Source organism: Argopecten irradians, chromosome 3, assembly GCF_041381155.1.
Source record: "Argopecten irradians isolate NY chromosome 3, Ai_NY, whole genome shotgun sequence".
Lineage (NCBI taxonomy): Eukaryota > Metazoa > Mollusca > Bivalvia > Pectinida > Pectinidae > Argopecten > Argopecten irradians.
Window position 1 is genome coordinate 15889735 of NC_091136.1, and position 20305 is coordinate 15910039.

Below are 20305 nucleotides of genomic sequence, written 5' to 3' on the forward strand. Positions count from 1 at the left end.
CGATATACAAAAGAATTCTTACTCAGTTAGTTTATGTTACAAGTCATAATTTACACTGTTAGGCATATTATGTATTTGTAAGTCATTGGAAATTGAACATTTGATTTTTAACGACTATTCGTCAAATCAAAAAGTCTTTTTAGTTAAGTAACAATGCTGTAAGCAAGGTAACTCAAACTCAGTCCTGATAATTGCAATTAAAAGTGTCATTTGAGCATGCTAGTCAATCTTATTAAAATGCATATTGTATTGAGGCGATGTAGAGCATCGTAGTCGAGTGGAATCACCAGTCTGATTTTAAGTAGGTTGGTGTTTTAGTAGAATTAGGTATACATTCCTAGCAGTAATAACCTATAAAAAGTGTTCCTTTTTCTTTCTCTTCACTGTATACGTCTGTACACCATTTTTATTTAGTCTCATTGATAAACTAAATTTCAAAATAATTAATGTTTTCTCAATAAATCTCACCGATGCATATAACAATTTTAATAATAAATATATCAAATAGAAGACAAACACATTATTTACGTTTCCGTTACAATTTTAATTGAAATATCAATTTTTATGACACATTACTAGAATTAGGTATACATTCCTAGCAGATTTCCATATAATTCAATATTGTCTAAATGCACATGCACAGAAAGCACTTTACTTAGATATATTCAAATGTACTTTATCTATTTCAGAAGTTGGCCAAGGTTTCAACACGAAAATTCAAACAGCTAAATAATAAAATGGAAACTCGATGCTGGAAACTACATGAAAGAAAAACTGTTATATATCATGAAATTAACTATAGACCAACATTTTCTATCACTCAAAGTGAATTCCGTCAAACCAGAACAATTGAAACCTTCAGTGGAAACAAATGTAGCCAAATTTGTGCAATATAAACCTTGCGCCGTTGGATGTTACATCGTTTTTGTTACATTATATATTTATTTTACATCGATTGCAAAAACAAGTCTTAAAACTTATACCAACCACTTTCAATGACCCCGATATAAGCGCAGAGGGGTCTAAGAGTGGGAGGAAAAGCCACGTGTTTTGAAATATGTCCTCTGACCTTTTCACTTTCGAGCTGGTGACCGAATCCCGGTCGGCTAGATGAAGACGAGTGACTTAATTACCACACCACCCAATCACTGTATTTATGCTTTAATAAAAGTAAACAAAAGTGTTGGGCTGAATTAGACTTGTTTGAAATTTTAGGTTTTCAAATCTAACTTAGTGCATCAAATTTTAGATGTTAGAAAAAAGTTATAGATGACACGACAAAATATCGTGAAGAAGTAAGAAACAACTTACAAAAAACAACACCAATAAAATCAACACGAATAAAGTTAACAGGAAGTGAATAGGCTCAGGTGTTATCATTGTCCCTTCCTCAACTTTAGAATACATTATATAATTAGAAGATATTGGTACACCTGTGAGTGATTGATTGCTATTGTCTGTCAAATATGTGTCAAAGAGATCCTGTGTTGCTAAGCTTATATATACCTGTCCTAGCTCACGTCGTACCGATCACGGTGACTTTCTGTTTACACAAAGCTCTCGATACCTTCATTTGCTTGATTATATTGGAACCAAGGCGTAGATGTTTACAAATAAATGGATAGCTTTATATTAAATCATCTTCATTTATGCATCTACATATTTACATGTAACAAGTCAACAACCATACTAAATGAATGAGGCCATCCCCACAGGTGACAGGTTATTTCTTAATTCAGCAATAAATCACACTCCGATACTAGTATCATACAAACCTCTTGGAAATACAAGTTAAACTTTTTTATCCCAAAGTAAGAAACCAAAAAGCCAGTGTGGAACTATGGCTTCCATCTATATAACTATACGTAACTTCAAAATGCTGGTTTTCAATATTACAATAGTATTCAATTTTTGATTTGTAACGAAAACCACAATGAGTAACTTCCGGGTTGACCAAACGAAGGTTTTTCCCTCCACCACAAATCTGTGTTATAATGCAAACTAATCAAAATTGTTGATTTTATCTTAAAATACCATAAATGGTATTTGAAATATATTTCTCATTTTAATGAATTATTTCACGATCAACACTTCCAAATGCTGTCAAAGTAGACAATATCAATCTTAGATTAAAATGTCGTTGAAAATTATTGACCGGAAGGCATAAGAACATCTTCCAAGTGAGAAAGTGAGTTTGGAGGTGATGTCTTTTGTAATCTATCTCTGTATTGTTATATTTAATGAAAAAAACAATACATATTATTTCAAATGAAAAAAAAAATCGATTGAAATCATCTCCTTTTAAAAATAATTGTAACAGAAATGGGGCAAAAGATGTTAATGATTACCGCTAGACGCCTTGCATCAACAAAACAGATATAACCAGGAACGGTGACAGGTGTACGACATTAATAACGCAGGTAAGAAACACAATAATGGTGTGTAAAACATATTATTGATATAAAGACTTCGTTTCAACGAACACAAAAACATGAAAGCACTTTATATATGGTTTTCTAACACAAACGACCACATTGTTGATCACTTAACAAATAACAAAGCAAATTTAATCAGGTCATATCTTATCATTATCATTGTGTTAAAATGATTAAAATTATTAATTTCTTAAAAAATGTATATTCATTATATTGGATGGATCAAGTCTTGAAAATGGCATTGTCGTCTACGCATTAACAGCTAAAAACAACCATTTTTGCTGACAATATGCGATTAGGCGTTTTTCGTAGGTATCATGATGGAATCGTAAGTATCTCCTATGGTTCAGTCGTTTGCTTGGTGCGATTATTTTTGTACTGTATTCGCATCAAGTCATAAACTCTGCATCTTAACACTATATTGTTAATATTTTCATATAAAACAACATTTGGTTAAGTTTTCCCTTGATTATGACAATCATGTCCTAAACTAAATATCTGCATAATTTTTTTTAAATATCGTTTTCATGACGAAGCTTAGCACAGGTTACTTGTTTTATGTCTATTAACTCTAAAAGGGATAAAGCTCTTCCAATCATAAGAATAAGTATAATGATAAGACAGGTATCTATAAACTCTCAGTTTCGATTTTTTATTCAATACTGAGGTTGTATATGTTATCCTAAATTACCTTCGGTTAGATTTTATCAACATTACCGAGAATGAGCATTGCCTTCACTACAACTGGTGACATTGGTTAACCCAGTGTTGGTAGCTGTGATTGGTGAATTTCATACCTAGCACATAGCACATCAATGTAAAGGCTATGGGCGTTGACAAGTGACTGTCAAGGTGCCCAATCGGGTCGATGTTCCCATGATCCACTGCAAGACAAACTTGAGTTTATTGTTAGAATCTTGGTTCCGTTCACTACCCCCATCTTTGATATCAATCGGATATGACCTTAGCGACTAAAGTATGAAATGTGTATTTGCATAGCGTTATTAGGGACGCTATATAATAACTGAGCGTGTTAATCAGGGTCAAACTGGTCCAGGACAACGAAGCGAAGGGGATTTGAAAGCAAGCTAAGGTAAGTGTATAGTGGGAAGTAACGTACCCTGGCATCCATCGTTGTCCGGTACTCCTTATATGAATTATATTCAACTTATTTTACATTTATGTAGCCACGCGTCTCATTATATATTAAAGGTCATACCATTCCCCAGCTTTGATCATATTCTTTCTTGAGTTATGTAGTATTTAAATACCTTAAGAATGTGGTTGTATATCTAATATTTTTGTTTTGACCTGGCAAGATATTGCCCTCATCTCATTGTCCTAGATTTGAGTTTTAAATTATTTCAACGAAATATCGAACACACATATACTTCTTATTCCCCATGTAAATGAATACTTCAATCAAAATAATTAATATATGAATGATATATATTTATTTCGAAGAATAAAAGTTGTCATATTAAGTTTTCAGTAATTCCCACGTTACTTTATACTATATTACAGAAGACAAGGATCGTTGAACATGGAGCAACGTGGAATGTTATGTATTTTATTAGTGGTAAGGATAAGTTGGGGTTTTTTATTTGTTATTCTAACATGTAGTTTTATGCGATGAAGATATGTACATTACAAGAAAATATGAAATATTATGATCATGATACAAGTATCATTGTATTGAAATACACCAAAGATCTAAGCGTTTCGTCGTGCGATAACGTAATAATGAAAGAAAAGGAAAGGGAAAAAGTATCAAGTAGAAAGTAAGTTATATTAATACAGATAAATATGTAGATAAGCCCAATTGGACGGTCCTGCAGTATGAATAACGGAAAGAAATACTCTCTCATGATCAGTTATTATTTGGAATCTTCTGCTTTAAATTATAAACTTTTAAGCAGCTGTGAACATTTTAACGTTTTGGTTTGAAGATAAATGATATATTTGACCAGAATTATTTGTTCATTATTTCTTTAAGTTTCACTGAGATAAGTTTTGAAAAAAACAACAACATAATAGCCTGTCAAAGATGTGGCACCATTTATGATTGTAGGTTTGTTGTGGAATGCAATATTGCGCATCATCTACAGCAACTCCTTCGACCGCGCGATCAGCCGTAATCACGATTCCTGACACGTTTTATTACAGTGAGTATCATTTTTGGAATATTAACGACTCCATGTTCCATTATACTTGATCTCGTTGTTTATCCCTTTTAACAATTGCATTGTTTCTTGTATGTCAAAAGTTCTCAATGACAACATTTCCCCATAATATGTTTTGGGGGCTCTAATTAAAATATCAAGGTTATTTTTCCATATGTTAATGTATATATATATATATATATATATATATATATATATATATATGAATGAAGATGTTGAATCCTTGAATGGCCAGGACTATATCTTATTTATCCACATATGTTGAAGCACATTAAATATATAGAGTCTACTTTCTTCATTTTCTCCTCAACACATAGAATGCATGCTGACCATCAGCAGTTTTCGTTTTTTTGTAACCAACTCGCCAGAATGTATCTAAACAAATCCAAGATTTTCTTCAATTTCAGATTGCACCGATGATGGAGGAATAAAAATTATAAACAATGGAGGAGACTTATCGAATGTTATAGTTAATTACCTTAACCAGTCTGCAAACACATGCACCACTCCAGAGAAACAAACAGATGGTTCGTTCCAGCTATCAAACTGCACGATGGTGAGTGTTATGAAAGGAGCAACATTAAACGTGTATTTTAAAATTGAAACTAATTAAATAGCTCATATAGATCAGAGTTATGGTCACATTTTTTTTCAAAGTAGTTACCAATCTTAAAAATCTTATTATAATAATATGAATACCGTTAAGTCCTGTATTTTGCTACCTTAGATATACTTTATGACAACATGACTAATTAGACATGCGTAAGGTTGAAATGATTCACAACATTAAAGTGCAATTGATTTATTGTTTTATCAATCAAATTACAAGGATATCACATTCGAAATATCGAAAAATGGACTTAATTCAAATAGAATGAAAATGCTGAGATAGACTTTTACTCATGTTTTGTCATAAAAGTGAGTTAATGATTGTTCGTCTACAAAGCAGCTTATGATGATTTTTGATGATTTATGAAAAAAATAAGATATTAAAGATTAAGATATTAGCAATAATCTAATGACATTAACTTTTTTGTCAGAATTCCACGGTTGATATCATACTTGAGGCGACCAATGGGACAGACATCATTGGAGGTCAACACTCTAAAACATTCCAAATTAAGTGTGAGACTGTCAACATAGAGCCCTACTATCTCAATGTCACAGCGAACGAGACTGTCGGGTAAATATCACTACTAGCAATTGGTTTTGTATCTATATATATATCGTTCATTTTACTACGGAGTATCACGTAGCCATTAAAAAGGTCATTGATTCAAGTTATGTTACGTTGTAGATAAAAAAGTCAAGGTTCATCTTTATTGTAATTCATATTGGACCCGTTTTGTATCAAAACCATATAAATCTAGTCAAATAACACATGTGTCACATTGACAATTTCAATTTGTTTTAGTCGTGATCTTAACTAAAAATCGTTCTGATATCGAGAGTATTAATAATAATTATGCAAGCTCCACATAAAAAACACAAATTTGTAAATTGATAATAATATATAAATGATAACATTTTTTAAAAGATGAAGACTTATTAAAGCAAATAAAATGTTATATATAACAAAATCATGATGACGCATAAAATAATGAAATGGTTACATCATAATAATTAGGACTCCACAATATATCCATTCAACACATACATGGAGATCTTAAGAATGGTAATTTCAATGAACATTGGTTGCAATTTATTTTTTTATTTTCAAATTTCAAACTTTCTAAGAATTCCGGAATGTAGATTTCATAGATCAACAGTAACTGTTGAGTTTGAAATATTTTTGCGGCGATAAATTTTCTCAATATGTCATCGCCTGCAAAATGTGTTTTTTTTTATTTTGTTTGTTTGTTTTTTTTATTTTTATTATTCTATTTGTATTATTACGTCAAATTTAATCACAAGCGGAAACAAGAATCTACCGGGAAATTAAATACAATCGCGTGTTCAATTCACCTTTAGGGTTTGGGATTTATACGTTTGTATTTATATCTTTTTAACAACCATGATAATTTGAGGACATGTCAGGTTTAGGAGTTGGATGTAAGCCGGAGTATCAGTATAAAATCACCGACTCTCGGTCCAAATCTGGCGATTGTTTCCCTAGGAAATCGATAGGCAGTGATAACATCGTCAGAGTCACATGATAAGTAGTTTCCATGTCGATTATACCTGCAACGAGTCGTGATTGGCTACTGGTCTCATTTTTTTACATTTCTACTGATCTTTCATATAATGATATCAAATAGTTGATGTTTAAGATGTCCCACATTCTAGTATTTACTTCAAAACATCTGAGTCGCGCGAATATACCTGCAACGAGTCGTGATTGGCTACTGGTCTCATTTTTTTACATTTCTACTGATCTTTCATATAATGATATCAAATAGTTGATGTTTAAGATGTCCCACATTCTAGTATTTACTTCAAAACATCTGAGTCGCGGGAACTGAACAATAGCTGAAGTTCTACATCTTAATCTCGATTTCCGAATGGTCAATATGTGCTTTAATCTTCCAATAATATTCCATATCTTTACTCCGTGTAGCGGCTCAAATCGCATGTAAGAAATATTATCTAGGACCCCGGACCACAAAATTATGATCCGTCCTAAAAACATACTGAAAACTTTTGTTGGTAGAAATAGTAATACGAAATATAAAGAACACTATTCATGTCATTACCTAATTTTCAGCGGTCAATCCACTCCTCGTTTTGTAACTATGGCTACTAGATCAACACCGGCTCCACTATCTACGCTAACAATGTCAATAACGGACAGCAAGAACAAATTGGTTACAGAAGCAGCCATCGGTCAGATGTTGACCCTTGCCATAACAGTACCAGGTAAATTGTCAGCCTAAGGTATAATAAGTCACTAAAAGTGACCACTGATTTGTATTATTGAAGAATTATGTATGATAATGGAAACCTTACATATTAATTAATAAAATCAGAATCTTCAGAGTCTTCTCTAACAATACGTGTTTCATATATTGATGTACCCTTGACGTTGGTTATACGCATCTATTATAGAAATACTTTTTGTGCCTGGTGTATTATTTGACACATTTATTACTTCAACGTATTAGCATATACATTGCAGGCAAAGCAACCATTAAGCCAACAGAATGTAAAGCAATTGGAAATGACAAGGATGTGACTCTTTGGAAGGAGATTGGGTAATTATATTGCTATCAATATAAAATGTTTTGAATATGTCACTATTCTAATATAAACACATAGGGATATCATAATATGAACAATATCATTAGACCAGCTTTTTTGCCACTTAAAAATAATTTGACTTTAAAGCTCTTAGAATATAACGTATGCGTGATTAAGCCTTAGCTCTACTTCCATGTAATATTCAACATATAAATTCCAAGATATCTGTCTCAACGATTCGATGTTCCCAGGCAAACAAAAGCTGCTATGTCTTGTGTTATGAATTGCCATTTTAAATAATGAATATTTGTTTTATATTCTGATACCGGTGAATATCATTTTAGCCCTATTTATTTTATATCCGGATAAGTCTACTAAAACAACTAAATCTTTTCTTTTCAGCAAAGTGTATCAAAATGTTGAATATTGTGAAAAATATATCAGCATTTGGTCGAGATATGTTATGTTTCAATATCAGTGGGACTGTTAAATAATAAGAGATAAGATATACTAGCAACATGTGAAGATCCTTATAGGGTATGTTTCGTTATCTCAAAATATCCACACCCCTCAAACTCAGCGGGAGTAGGGTTGATCACTATACTAAGTTTGATATTGATTTACATGGTGTTTTAATATGTGTGTACATCAAACATCCCGTCATATCTACCTTACACCCTCACAAAGATAAGGTGAAGTGTTTATTCACAGTTATCTCTAGTGTCTTCATAAAGGGGACTAGACGCCGGATAAGCAGATTATCAGGTGCTAAATAGCCAGTCCTCCGGTAAGATAAGGAGACACTGCCACTCCCATGTTAGTATAGTCACAATTTAATTAACCTGACTGAAGCATCCGTCCATTATCGTTCTCTACCGTTATCACTGGTCCAGCCAATCACAAATGTGTACATCAAGTAGGGTTCTGTTATTTGACATAGACAGTTATATTGAAACTAATTGTTGAAGATGAACTTTAAGGAATTATACTAATAACAAATTTGGGAATCCCCAAAAGCACTTTCTGATACCTGTAATTGCCAATAGAACAACTCCCCCGGTAAGCTCATGCTAATTTTAGCGAGTAACGTAAATAGTAGTGCTTACAGAAGTGAGTTCTTACTAGATATTTGCATTTTCATGCACTTGGGTTTAACCACACAATATAGAAATTCAGTCTTTCCTAATTATCATTTAATGTGTCGATGACTTAAATATTTGAAATGGCAACACACGGGTTTAATGCTGATCTACATTAATACAAGTATAAAATTGCTTCATCACATAGATATTGTTACATAATACAGGGCAATTACAACAATATTATGTAAAAAGGTCTTTTAGGTACATTTCTCCTATACTTTATAGAGACCTACATATGTATCAGTTGTGCTAGATGACTGCTTCCCAGAAAATAAATGCCAAACAGAAAACGGCTGCTACCATTTCTCCATTGTTTAATCCCATAGAAAATCCTGCTTTTTAACGACCTATTGAACATCACAAGTTGTTAACAGAGGTTCAAATAATTTCTTGAAGTAAGAAGTGTATATTGTTATGTGTGTCAATAGGAATAAAGCAATCGCAAAATAATATTGGATTAAGTAATTATATTGAAGATATCATTAAATGTGAAATGTAACCGGAGAGTTTCAATGATGTTGAACTTGCGGGTTATAAACTGATCTTTGTGAAAAAGGGGTGTTCTTATTCTTTGGATGCACATGTATAGTAATAGAAAACATTTATGTCGTTATTTAAAGATATTCCGGCGCCGACGAATGGTATTTTTTCTCTTTCACAAACAGGAGCAGACGAATTAGTATTTTTTCTTCAGTTACAAAAAATACTTACAATACACCACTACCACCATTGAAAAGTTTGACCTTTTTATTTTACTTCAAGATAAAAATATTAAAAATCATTAAAAAAAATCCTTGGCACTATGTCCTATATATATATATATATATATATTTTTTTTAATTAGACTAATATATCCTTGATTAAATAATAATTATTGTTTTCGTGATGAGTAAAATGTATGTTCTGTCGGCGGTGGAGCATCTTTGTTATTCTAATATATGGTATTATTTATTTTCAACTATGGTCTCTGTTACCATTAGATACTTTACCATCACACCATTACAAGTCATTGATATAGTGCAGATGTATATTCATTACATTGTTCTTTAAACTAAGCCACATGGCTTTCTGACGTAGTGATGACTTATGCTGCTTTAGTGTTGCTTTACAGCTGTCAGCATGACAAAGAACTATTTGGCGAAAAATGGGAGCAAAATGACACTGTAACATCAAACACCATGTACGGTTTCCGGTTTGTAGGACAGTCGAAATCAATCACGATCACGTGCAGAGTGCGTGTGTGTCCAGCTGGGTACAACGGACATGAATGTGATTTGGTATGTACTACTAGGCCTGATTTATAAAGTTATGTGTTTCAAAATTATTTAACCATAGCCATGAAAACAATTATCCTTTGATTATATACAAGATGCCGCATTCTGAAGGATTACATTCCTATTCATAAGGCTCACTAAAAGAAAAGTGCACAGATGATGTCAGGTTAATTTTAAAATACAAACTATGAAACTCTTGTATCGTGATTTACACTCAGTATCTCGTTAACACAATAGGAAATAGTACGAACACATGACGTCATGATATGATTTTAACGTTCCGTATTTATTGTGATTCGCAAAATAGAACAAAATCAAATATGATATAAAGATTTCAGTTTATTCGTCGACATTTTCATTCATTAAATGATGACAAGGAATGTTAAATTAATGCTTAAATCTGACAATTCAAAATATACTTTTGAGATTAAAAAAAACATGAAGGTTTTTTTCAAAATGCGTTTCTGAGACATCTCCTTGCGTGTCTATGGAAGGGCAGACGCCATTTTGTTTAAACTCTGCTTGGAAACAACACCGGGTACCGACCCCATATATAAATTTCAAATTGAAAAAAAAAATTAATCTCAAATGTATACTTTTCAACTTGCATTGTCAGCTTTAAGTATGTCTTCTGAATTTTCCGAAACTTTTAATTTTCTAAATACAACCTTTTTGATCATTTTATATGCATAGACTTGCATATCAAAGAGGAAGAGGACCAATCGTCTGTCAGATGACGTTACCATGGAGCAGGCCTCAACATCGCTGGCTATTACTGATCCTCTACAAACTAGTGGCGCTGGGCGTAAGTAAATAAATAAAAGATTTGTTTCACTGTTTGGTTGCGACGAAGATAACATTTTATTGCTGTTTGAGAAATATTACAAATTGGATTTTTCGAAATTACATTGAATTAAGCCTCTTTCACCAATCTAGGATTTCCGTCATTGCCAAGACATGAGAAGACTTATCGGAACAATATATATATTTACAGTGTTGTTGCATTGTACATGTGGCGCTTAAGGATCTTGTTAATCTGACATTCTCTATGAAAATGTTCTTAAAAACCGTTCAGATATGATGGTTCACTACTGGAGAGAGGTTCATTGGTTTAAGTTAGACCTCATTTACAATTTAATTGATTTTAAAGCAGTTCTTTTTAATACTTTGAAACTAGCCAAAATAAAGTATTAGTTTATTGTGAATACATACCTGTTTGTTCCAGGTCTAGGATTCGGATTAGGTAATACCATCACCTTTGTTGCTGCAGCTGTTCTTGTGTTGGTGAACGCAATATTCACACGTGAATGATCAGCGGACTGATACAATACTAAATCCATGTTGCTGTGTCACAGATTATCATACGTATGAACATAGCAATTATAATCATTCTATAACGACTACGTTATACACATGTTTTCAATACTTTTATTACAAATAAAATTATATCTAATGATAGTTTCACTCCTTCACATTAATATTCTCACCTGAATAAAATTATACCAAACGTTGTTTGCTGATTTTATTTACTTTCAAAATTTGATTAATATAATTTGCCGTTATTCAAGTGGTAGTATTTCGGTTGTTATTCACTGAAAAAAATGTTGAAATATAGGTTGGTTAGGTTATGCGGGAGAGTATGCGTTGTCTATGCGCTATTGTTTTGTTTTGAAAGCATGATGAGTCATTCAGAATTTGAGGCAATAATTGTTGATTATTCGTAATTTCAATTTCCATCGTGACTTTCAAAGGATATTAATAATATAAAATCACACGTACGACTGAATAAACAAAATTTGTAGGTATTTTTTTATTAACAAACATGTCATAAAAGCAACAATTGGAGAGTTTAAATTGACTAAAATACATAAACTAGTTAATTACAACATGTTGTACGTTTACTTTCAATAATATACTTGTGGTCAATCTTGTGGATCTTGATATTAACTGAAAGTACGAAAAAGTTGTTGATGTGGATGATATGATTTCAGGCAATGGGTGTTACCCGGTCTCCCTGATAGTAGGCCTCTGCTATGAAGCAATGGAGTTCTAATTAATTACCCGGAAAACACAACACGAATATATCGCAATCTCCCAAACTATCGTTATAGCATATCACAAGAAAGAGCAGCGGTGACCGTACCTATTAATTAGATTAATAAACCCAAAATGGCATCACCCCTTGATGAACAATGTGTCTCCATTAGTAGCTCGTTCTCGCGTAAACGAACCAATTGACTGCTATATACAAATTAATGAACATTCTTTCTATTGGATCACAAATAAATTGTGTATATTATAATGGGTGATATCGTTCATATCGGTAGCGCTGTCACATTGGCTTCTCCCTCCCCCATGAAACAGTGTGCCATGTGACAGTATGATAATGTGTTTGTAGCATGGCGCATTGTCGCATTGTCGCACTGTCGCTTGGCGCATTGTCGCACTGTCGCCCTTCGCGTGGTGTGGTTACCAATGCAACAATACAACATGGCCGATACCAATACCATAATATAAAGCGTATTCACAAGTCACGTTAAACGTTCACAGAAATATTTTTTTTGTTTATAAACTCTTTTGTATACGAAGACAAACGAACTATAGATATTGATTCATAAGCAGGCAGGTATTGTACATACATGTATTCACAGAAACCATGATCGAACTCAAAATTATTTAACAGAGTAAATTATCTACATGTATTATGTATTTGAATGTATGGATAAATTCAAAATAGGACTAGGGTAATCTACAAACAACACCAGCTGATATAATGTTTATATTGATAACACCTGTATATACATAAATGTAGGACAGTTATGAAAACAATACAATGTTATCTAAGATATATCTATCACAATGTGTCTATTAATAGTAACATTGTCTATTGTTGTGGGCAAAACCAAATTTACGTTTAAACAATACCATACATAGATACAGTGATATAATATAAGTAACTTACTTAAGTGACATAACAACAGACAGAATTCGTCATTACAGGCACAGGTAACGTATTAATAGGGGAACTAATTACATATTAATTAATTCGTCAGTTGTAGTATGTGAAACTTTTCCTAATGAAAGGCGGTGCTTAGTGAAAACCCTAAAGCCATATGAGATTTGAAGGTTAAGTGAAAATATTTAGTACCTAAGTCTAGCGAGTGATACTATGGACTAGAATGTAAGGCTATATCATATTATACAGTTGTTGACTGTGATTGAGGGCCGAAGGCCGAATGCAACGGTTTGTTTGAGGGTCCAGCAAATCACCTGTTGCTCGAAAACACAGTCGATAACCGTTTTGTTATACCCATTGACTCAAAACAATACATGGACGGACGTCACGAAATGTAGGTGTGACGTCACTCCGGTTCAACAGCACATTTTAACAGTCGATTTTAACACTTCATTTACTGGCATTTTTTTCAATAGAGTTTTATAGAAACGATTGTATATGGGTATAACAAACAATTCTATTGTTAATGTATTCGCGCAAAATAGCATCGCACAAACTACACCTTATGACACTGTGCAACAAATCGTTAACTTCGAATAGTTTAGGTTACATCAGAAGATGCCTAATGAGGGCACATTATTACCATATTTGGAAATATACGCGGGATATACGCTGGAGGCTGTTCCAAAAAGAGCCGAGGTACCTTTTTCCCATGCCAATGTAGTTAAAGATACTCTGATTGTCTTGCTTTTGAAGCTAATTTTTAAACAACAACAAAAATAATTTAGTATATCGTTGAATATTTTATATTTTAGAGGATGGAATTATATGGGTTTTGATTTGTATTATAACCAGCTTGGGTATACCAGTGACTCTTAGATATTGTGACGAAAGCAAATTGGAATTCGTGAAAAAAATATCATCATTGGACAAGTAAGAGAAAACTATTCCAAAGAGTTTCCAAGCTTGCGATCCAGAGGTAGAGGAATAGTTGAACACCGTCTGACACTTTACCTGTTCTGGCTCTGTATCATATCCTGTGATAAATATCAAATTGATTCCAAATACAGTAAAAATTTATGGAGGGAAATTAAATAAGTGTGGTGTAGCGAGAATTCAGCTAACGAATAAAGGGTTATGTTCCTGATAGCACTACCAAAAACAGGATTCGATATGAACAAGCTAATGCATCTCCTGGCGTGTTATATGATCCTTTTGGTGGCGCATAAGGAATGTATGGCAAGGACATATCAGCAAGACATTAGCCTCGCTTATGGTGAGTTATATTTTCTGTTTACTTATACAACAGCCGTTGATTGTGGTGAGAAAGCGTTGGTCATCCACTAAAATGTGAATAACGTGTATCTTAATCACCTCAGCACTAAACGGTTTAGAGGATCAAGCTTTAAAACGCTTTACAGATTCTTTTGTCATGATATTGACAATGAATATGTTATGGATTTCATATTAATAATTTATGTATAGTTTGACAATAAATCAGCAAAACTACTTAAGCTAATGACGTATGGACGGAATGCCGCGATTTTTTATCATTGAAATGTTTTCTCGGTATTGAAACAGTGCAACATAAGGAAGTTGTATTACTTGGCTTCTTTATATGCAGATATAGTTTAATTTCGATTGCTTGAATGCTGATTGCAGTATTCCCATTGATTTTTTTTTATATTCATAGCTGAATAAGAACTAATAGAAATGTTTCGAAAACTTGAAACAGAACAGGAACACTGTCATTTTATAATGTATTGTAGATAAGGTAAAGATTCCAAAGCATTCTTAAAGGTTTATTGTCATTGTTTCATGTGTGAATATACACTAAACTCTTACAATGTCCAAACAGTGTGTTTGTTCCTCGCTGTAAAACTTACCACAATAATATCTGTTATTATTCAAGTATGCCGCTCCAGAGGCGATATAGACCTAGATTTTTCTCGCGAGGCTAAAAGTAGCATCCGTTATGGCTTAGCTGTATGTGGACAAGTGTCTAATGTCATCATCTTTACTGGCGAATTCCAGCATGGCACTGTGAGCAGTAGTTGTGGCAAGGTGAGATCACCAAATCGTAAACAAAATGTTTCCAACCCTAAATTATTTCTATCCGTATAGAACATTAGTTCCATTATCATTATGATTTATACTGAAATATTCTTAACAAGAAAAATGTTTTACAATTGTTTTTACTACATTAACATGACAACAAAAATATGAAAGTTGTATGAAATCATAAGACAATGAGAAATTATATTAAGGTGTTATATTCCGAACGTCAATATTAAAACAGTGTTTAAAATAGCAACACTTGAAAGAAATAACCCTACATTTAGTGGCGAAGTGAAAATGTCAAAGCGGTATTTTTTTCAGAGTAATGTTTTCAAGTTAGAAATACATACTAGCTGATGTATATGATGCTTACTTTCTAGATAAGTGTCTTAAATATTTTGTCATTTAAGGAACAAAATGAAATTTCGGAAGTAATCTACCACTAAAGAATAGTTGCTGAAGCGATTTTATTTGACAAAAAGAAAGAAAACGACACTAAAAGTAAATAAACCTATATAGTATTTGGTTTATTTTAGCACAAGACCATAGATATATACCTATTTGATCATGTACCATCATCCGAAAAAGAGTCGGTGCCAATCCGGACATACGTAATACAGTGTAATACAACAGATCAACAGCAGAGGTCAACTTCATTGGAACACAGTCTTCAGCTGGCCAGGTAGGTAGTAAGCATAAACTATCTTTGTTGTTCAAATTGTGGTATAAATAGATGCGAGAGCTATGCAGACATTTTTTTCATAAATCGCGTTCCTATCCACGAAGACTTCACTTTGACTTATTTAGTTTATATAGCGGAAATAATACGTAAATATAAATTAAAAACAATAAACGAAAAAACAGTCGTCGGAGACAGCAATTTTAAAATAATAGTATTCGTAACTTGAATTTCATTATAAATAGGTTAGACTTAATTATCTTTTCGTTTTTATTTTGAATTTGTTTGTTTTCTTTTTTATTAATACAAAACTACTTTGTTATTTCTTATCATTATATGGTATTTTACCCTACCTTATTCAGCATACAGTTTGATGATGATGGAATAGGAGATAAATATATCTGTCATTCAATCTGAAACCATAGAAATATCTCGTCCATATAAATGATATCATTTATGCTTGTAGTTTTCGCGACAATTGGATATGTGACAATGAATTTGACAAAAAAAAACGATTTTCCCAATGCAAAAATGTGGTTTTGATAACAATAAAACTAGAAATTTCGATACAATAAAAGCAATGAAAGTCTTGTTCGATAATCACTTCGAATGTCAAAAAACGGATTTAATATATTAGTGTAACATACGAATTGATATAGGTCATAGGTCAATTAATATAGGTCACATATGTACACGTGCAATTTCAGGTCAAGTCTTAATGCCACAACATACAACACCGACCTCACGATGAAATTAGTGAATGTGTCTGGACCCATTACATTTGGTGATTTATACAGGCTAAGAATCAGTGCACTAGGTAAGACTGTTTTTGTGTGTAGTGATAAATGATTGCACTCTTATATACATCTTCGATATCTCATATGCTTTGGTTTCCTTTATAAATACATAAGTATTAATCTATAATATTTAACAATTTATATGACGTCATTTATAGGGTTTTTAGAAGATGAATTATCGAATCTGCTATCATTGAAGAGAATAACTTAAAATGAAGAGTGTTCTCTAACAGCGTATTTTTTCTTTAAAGAAAACCATACTATCTTTCCCGAAAGCTGCTTTGCATCTGGTGACCATGGATTTAAAACTGATGTGGTAACTTTAATGGAACAGGGGTTAGTCAACATCAATACTCTTAAAGATGCTCCACCGCCGACAGAGCGTAAATGATATGCATCATTTGAACAATAATTGGCGATTAATCGTGTATATATATGCCTAATTAGCACAAAAATGACATAAAATAATTTAGTTCGCCTTTGGTGCATGCGCAATCATTACTTCATTCCATATAGGATATAGTGCCACGGAATTTTTTCGGGATGCAATTAATTATTTCTCATATTTTTAACTTGATTAACAGAAGTAAAATAAGAAGCTCAAACTTTTCAATGGTGGTAATGGCGTAAAGTAAGGATTTTTTGTAACCGAAGAAAAATACTAAATCGTCTGTTCCTATTTTTGATAGTGAAAAAATACCATTTCTAAGCGATGGAGCATCTTTAATGTAATATGATATGATATACATGTATATTTCATTTCTCATTTTCATCAAACATTAACATTTTGGTAATTTAACGTATAATGTAAGGCACCCAAACTGGCCTTCAATTCTTTTAAAGCAAAATGACAATGTTTAATATTGTACTATGATGAATCACGAGATAGTTTACTATTATTTTACTGTTAACACTTAAATAACCATCAAGTCCTAAACATTTAAAAGAAAATTAAAATTTATTATTTAATAAATTTGATTCTCATAAAGCTATTCGTGATCGCTGCATCGTCAACTGTTTTGTTATAATTGGGAAATTTTGCATTTGTTTTACTGTATTTTTTTGCTCAGACTATCGATATATAAATATAATGAGGTTAAAATCCAGATATTTATTTTTACTTTTTAATTATTATTATTATTTTTGAAGTGTAATTTGTTAATTTATGATCAATCTTATCATACAAATGATATCAAGTCTTTCAAATAACAAAAGAAGTTTAAAATATTCATTTCGTGGTTAAATGTTGCCTCATTTCAGGTGTTCAAAAGACGTTACGATATTAACAGGGTTCCATACATGCACAGACAAATCAACCGTAGAGGCGTCCTTACAGGGCTTCCATATGCTGCATTCCAAAACAGTCTTCATTCAATGTGTTGTCAAGTTTTGTAAATCTACTCTATGTCAGGTATGAAATTATCCGTATCATAATTCCTTTTTGTAGTGTTCAACTGTATACTTATTTTGTTTGAATTTTCCGGTATTTATACTGGATTTTTTTATAACGATTTTTACTGCAATTTTCCTATCTTTATTACAATTTCTAATTAGTCATCATTATTTAGATAAACAATACAAAAATTATAACACTAGATATAAAGTTCCCGCACATGTTAGATTTACACCAGTATGAAATTTGCGTTTCGAACTCAAACGCCTGGTATATACTGCTAAATCTCTCTCATATGGAATAGTTTATAAATACCTATTCGACCCAATAAGCGCCCCTCTCCCTTTCGAGGCCTCAATTTCAATTGCCCGGTAAAAAATATAGACAAAAATATATAGGTTTGCGATAACCTTGTCTTATTAACCACCTTATCTTTTTAATTCAATTTTTAAACGTCCTGGGCGATAATTTGGTGGAATACGGTATATATAAATATATAACTATGTTGCAGAATTATCTAAAGTACAACTCTCTATAGCAAAAAAGGAAAACAACAAATATCTCATAAATCACAATTCGTGAAATTAACTGCTCATTTACATTTTAATGTTTGCAATACCAAGAAAATATGACTTCGGAAGTAGATCCCTGTTGCACAAATCAAAAGAAATATAAGCTAGGGGGAATTATGTGGTTGTTGTCTACCACTATACATAGAAAGATTCGATTTAATACGGGCATATTGATAATTGAAGATCCGCCTAATTGTCCTCTTTTAGGCGGAAATGAAAATAATAGGTCTTTATTCTCTCTAAATAATAATAATTATTAATAAAAGGTAAAATCTCTTTTATATAATGTCTTTCTAATTTTGTTTTTCTTTGTTCATATTTAATATATAGAACATTATATCATTTTATTTTTCAGGTGAAACCAAAGGAATTTAAGACATCGGACTGTAATAATTATGGCTATGTCAAAAACATCACTAGTGTGGCTGATGGATTGTCACAAACTGTGGTTACATACTTTACCGTAGAAACTCCAAATCATTCCAGTTCATCTGAAGGTAAATTTAAAACATGTGACGATAAAAATGCTTATCGAGATAAAATTTAATACAATGTATCATTTTTTTCGTGTGCTATTGAATTTTGCATAATTTGCAGGCGATCACAAATTGTAGCGGTTTTAAATTTTTCGCGATAGGAGTGTAAGAGTATATATTTTTCAATTCAACCATTTCTCATTTTTTTGCAGATCGAATTTACATAATATATACCTAAATTACGAATTGTAATCGTAATGAAAAATATTCTAATAATCTTGAAATATCTTAAACAATGCTCATAATTCTGATAAAAACAAATTATTGATATTAACAAAATATTATTCATTACGAATTTCATTTTAGCTTTATTTATACCTAATTGTTCTAGAGACTTCGGCTCTATGTAATATTTATTTTTTTGAAAAATAATGGTATAATATCTTGTTGAGAACACTTGTCACTTCCGTATTGTGTAAAAAATAGACCTATTGTTTTTAATGTTTAATTCAAGGTTTCAGTATTTAATCGGTGTTACCATAACTTGATATTTTAGTCGATATTTAATGAGGCTATGTTTTTTTTATTTGCAGGAACAATACCAACTACAGCATTAATCACGTTTCTATTAACACTTTCAATGTATATATCATCCCTAAAAATGTTAATATAAGTTTCAGAGAACAAATACAATATAAATGTTTCTTTTCGGAAATCATCGACTGAATAAACGAAATATCTGTCAATAGATACTTATAGTATACAGAATACAGAGATGTTTGATGTCGTGTTGCAAAGAACCCTACATCATTGAGCCGCCACTTCATAATGTTTGTAGTGTTTTAATGTATTAACAATATATATTATAGATATGCTCTGGTTTTCCACTATATATATTGTAGATCTTCATATTAAAGATTGTTTATGACTATTGTTTAGGAAACGACATATGTAATATATAAATTAAGGACCTTTGTTTCGGTCCATAGGGTGTTATATCGTCTGCGTAGGACAAATAATGACCGAGGGCGTAATATATTGCTGAGAAATGATAAGCTCCTTTTCACATTCCTAAATCATTCATGATTTTGTATGTACCTATATACTGTTGATTAAAATGCTGTTTACGTTGATATAAATAAATGTCGAACGAGATATTTTGT

General features: G+C 32.0%; 2 protein-coding genes across 2 annotated transcripts; both read left to right on the forward strand.

Annotated features, from left to right (window-relative positions):
- Positions 1-3232: 3232 nt before the first annotated feature.
- Positions 3233-11723, forward strand: LOC138317663 (uncharacterized). The gene is made up of 10 exons (XM_069259476.1): positions 3233-3528; positions 3960-4014; positions 4507-4600; positions 5026-5174; positions 5659-5801; positions 7323-7474; positions 7734-7809; positions 10049-10214; positions 10905-11016; positions 11437-11723. Exons 2-10 carry the CDS (start codon positions 3979-3981, stop codon positions 11520-11522), a joined length of 1014 nt encoding a protein of 337 aa, XP_069115577.1. The 5' UTR covers positions 3233-3528; positions 3960-3978; the 3' UTR covers positions 11523-11723.
- A 118-nt stretch (positions 11724-11841) lies between these two features.
- On the forward strand, positions 11842-20297 carry LOC138317664 (uncharacterized). Its single transcript, XM_069259477.1, has 8 exons — positions 11842-14443; positions 15080-15231; positions 15762-15907; positions 16612-16721; positions 16953-17037; positions 17962-18112; positions 19022-19163; positions 19736-20297. Exons 1-8 carry the CDS (start codon positions 14305-14307, stop codon positions 19813-19815), a joined length of 1005 nt encoding a protein of 334 aa, XP_069115578.1. The 5' UTR covers positions 11842-14304; the 3' UTR covers positions 19816-20297.
- The last annotated feature ends 8 nt before the right edge of the window (positions 20298-20305 follow it).

What these genes read in the sequence shown, in the direction of transcription:
- LOC138317663 (XM_069259476.1), top strand. Translation starts at nt 3,979, where the DNA reads ATGGAGCAACGTGGAATGTTATGTATTTTATTAGTG. An exon ending in ACAGCGAACGAGACTGTCGG is followed by an intron (nt 5,802 to 7,322) that starts GTAAATATCACT and finishes CCTAATTTTCAG; the next exon opens with CGGTCAATCCACTCCTCGTT. An exon ending in ACGGACATGAATGTGATTTG is followed by an intron (nt 10,215 to 10,904) that starts GTATGTACTACT and finishes TTATATGCATAG; the next exon opens with ACTTGCATATCAAAGAGGAA.
- LOC138317664 (XM_069259477.1), top strand. Translation starts at nt 14,305, where the DNA reads ATGTTCCTGATAGCACTACCAAAAACAGGATTCGATATGAACAAGCTA. An exon ending in AGACATTAGCCTCGCTTATG is followed by an intron (nt 14,444 to 15,079) that starts GTGAGTTATATT and finishes TTATTATTCAAG; the next exon opens with TATGCCGCTCCAGAGGCGAT. An exon ending in TCATTCCAGTTCATCTGAAG is followed by an intron (nt 19,164 to 19,735) that starts GTAAATTTAAAA and finishes TTTTATTTGCAG; the next exon opens with GAACAATACCAACTACAGCA.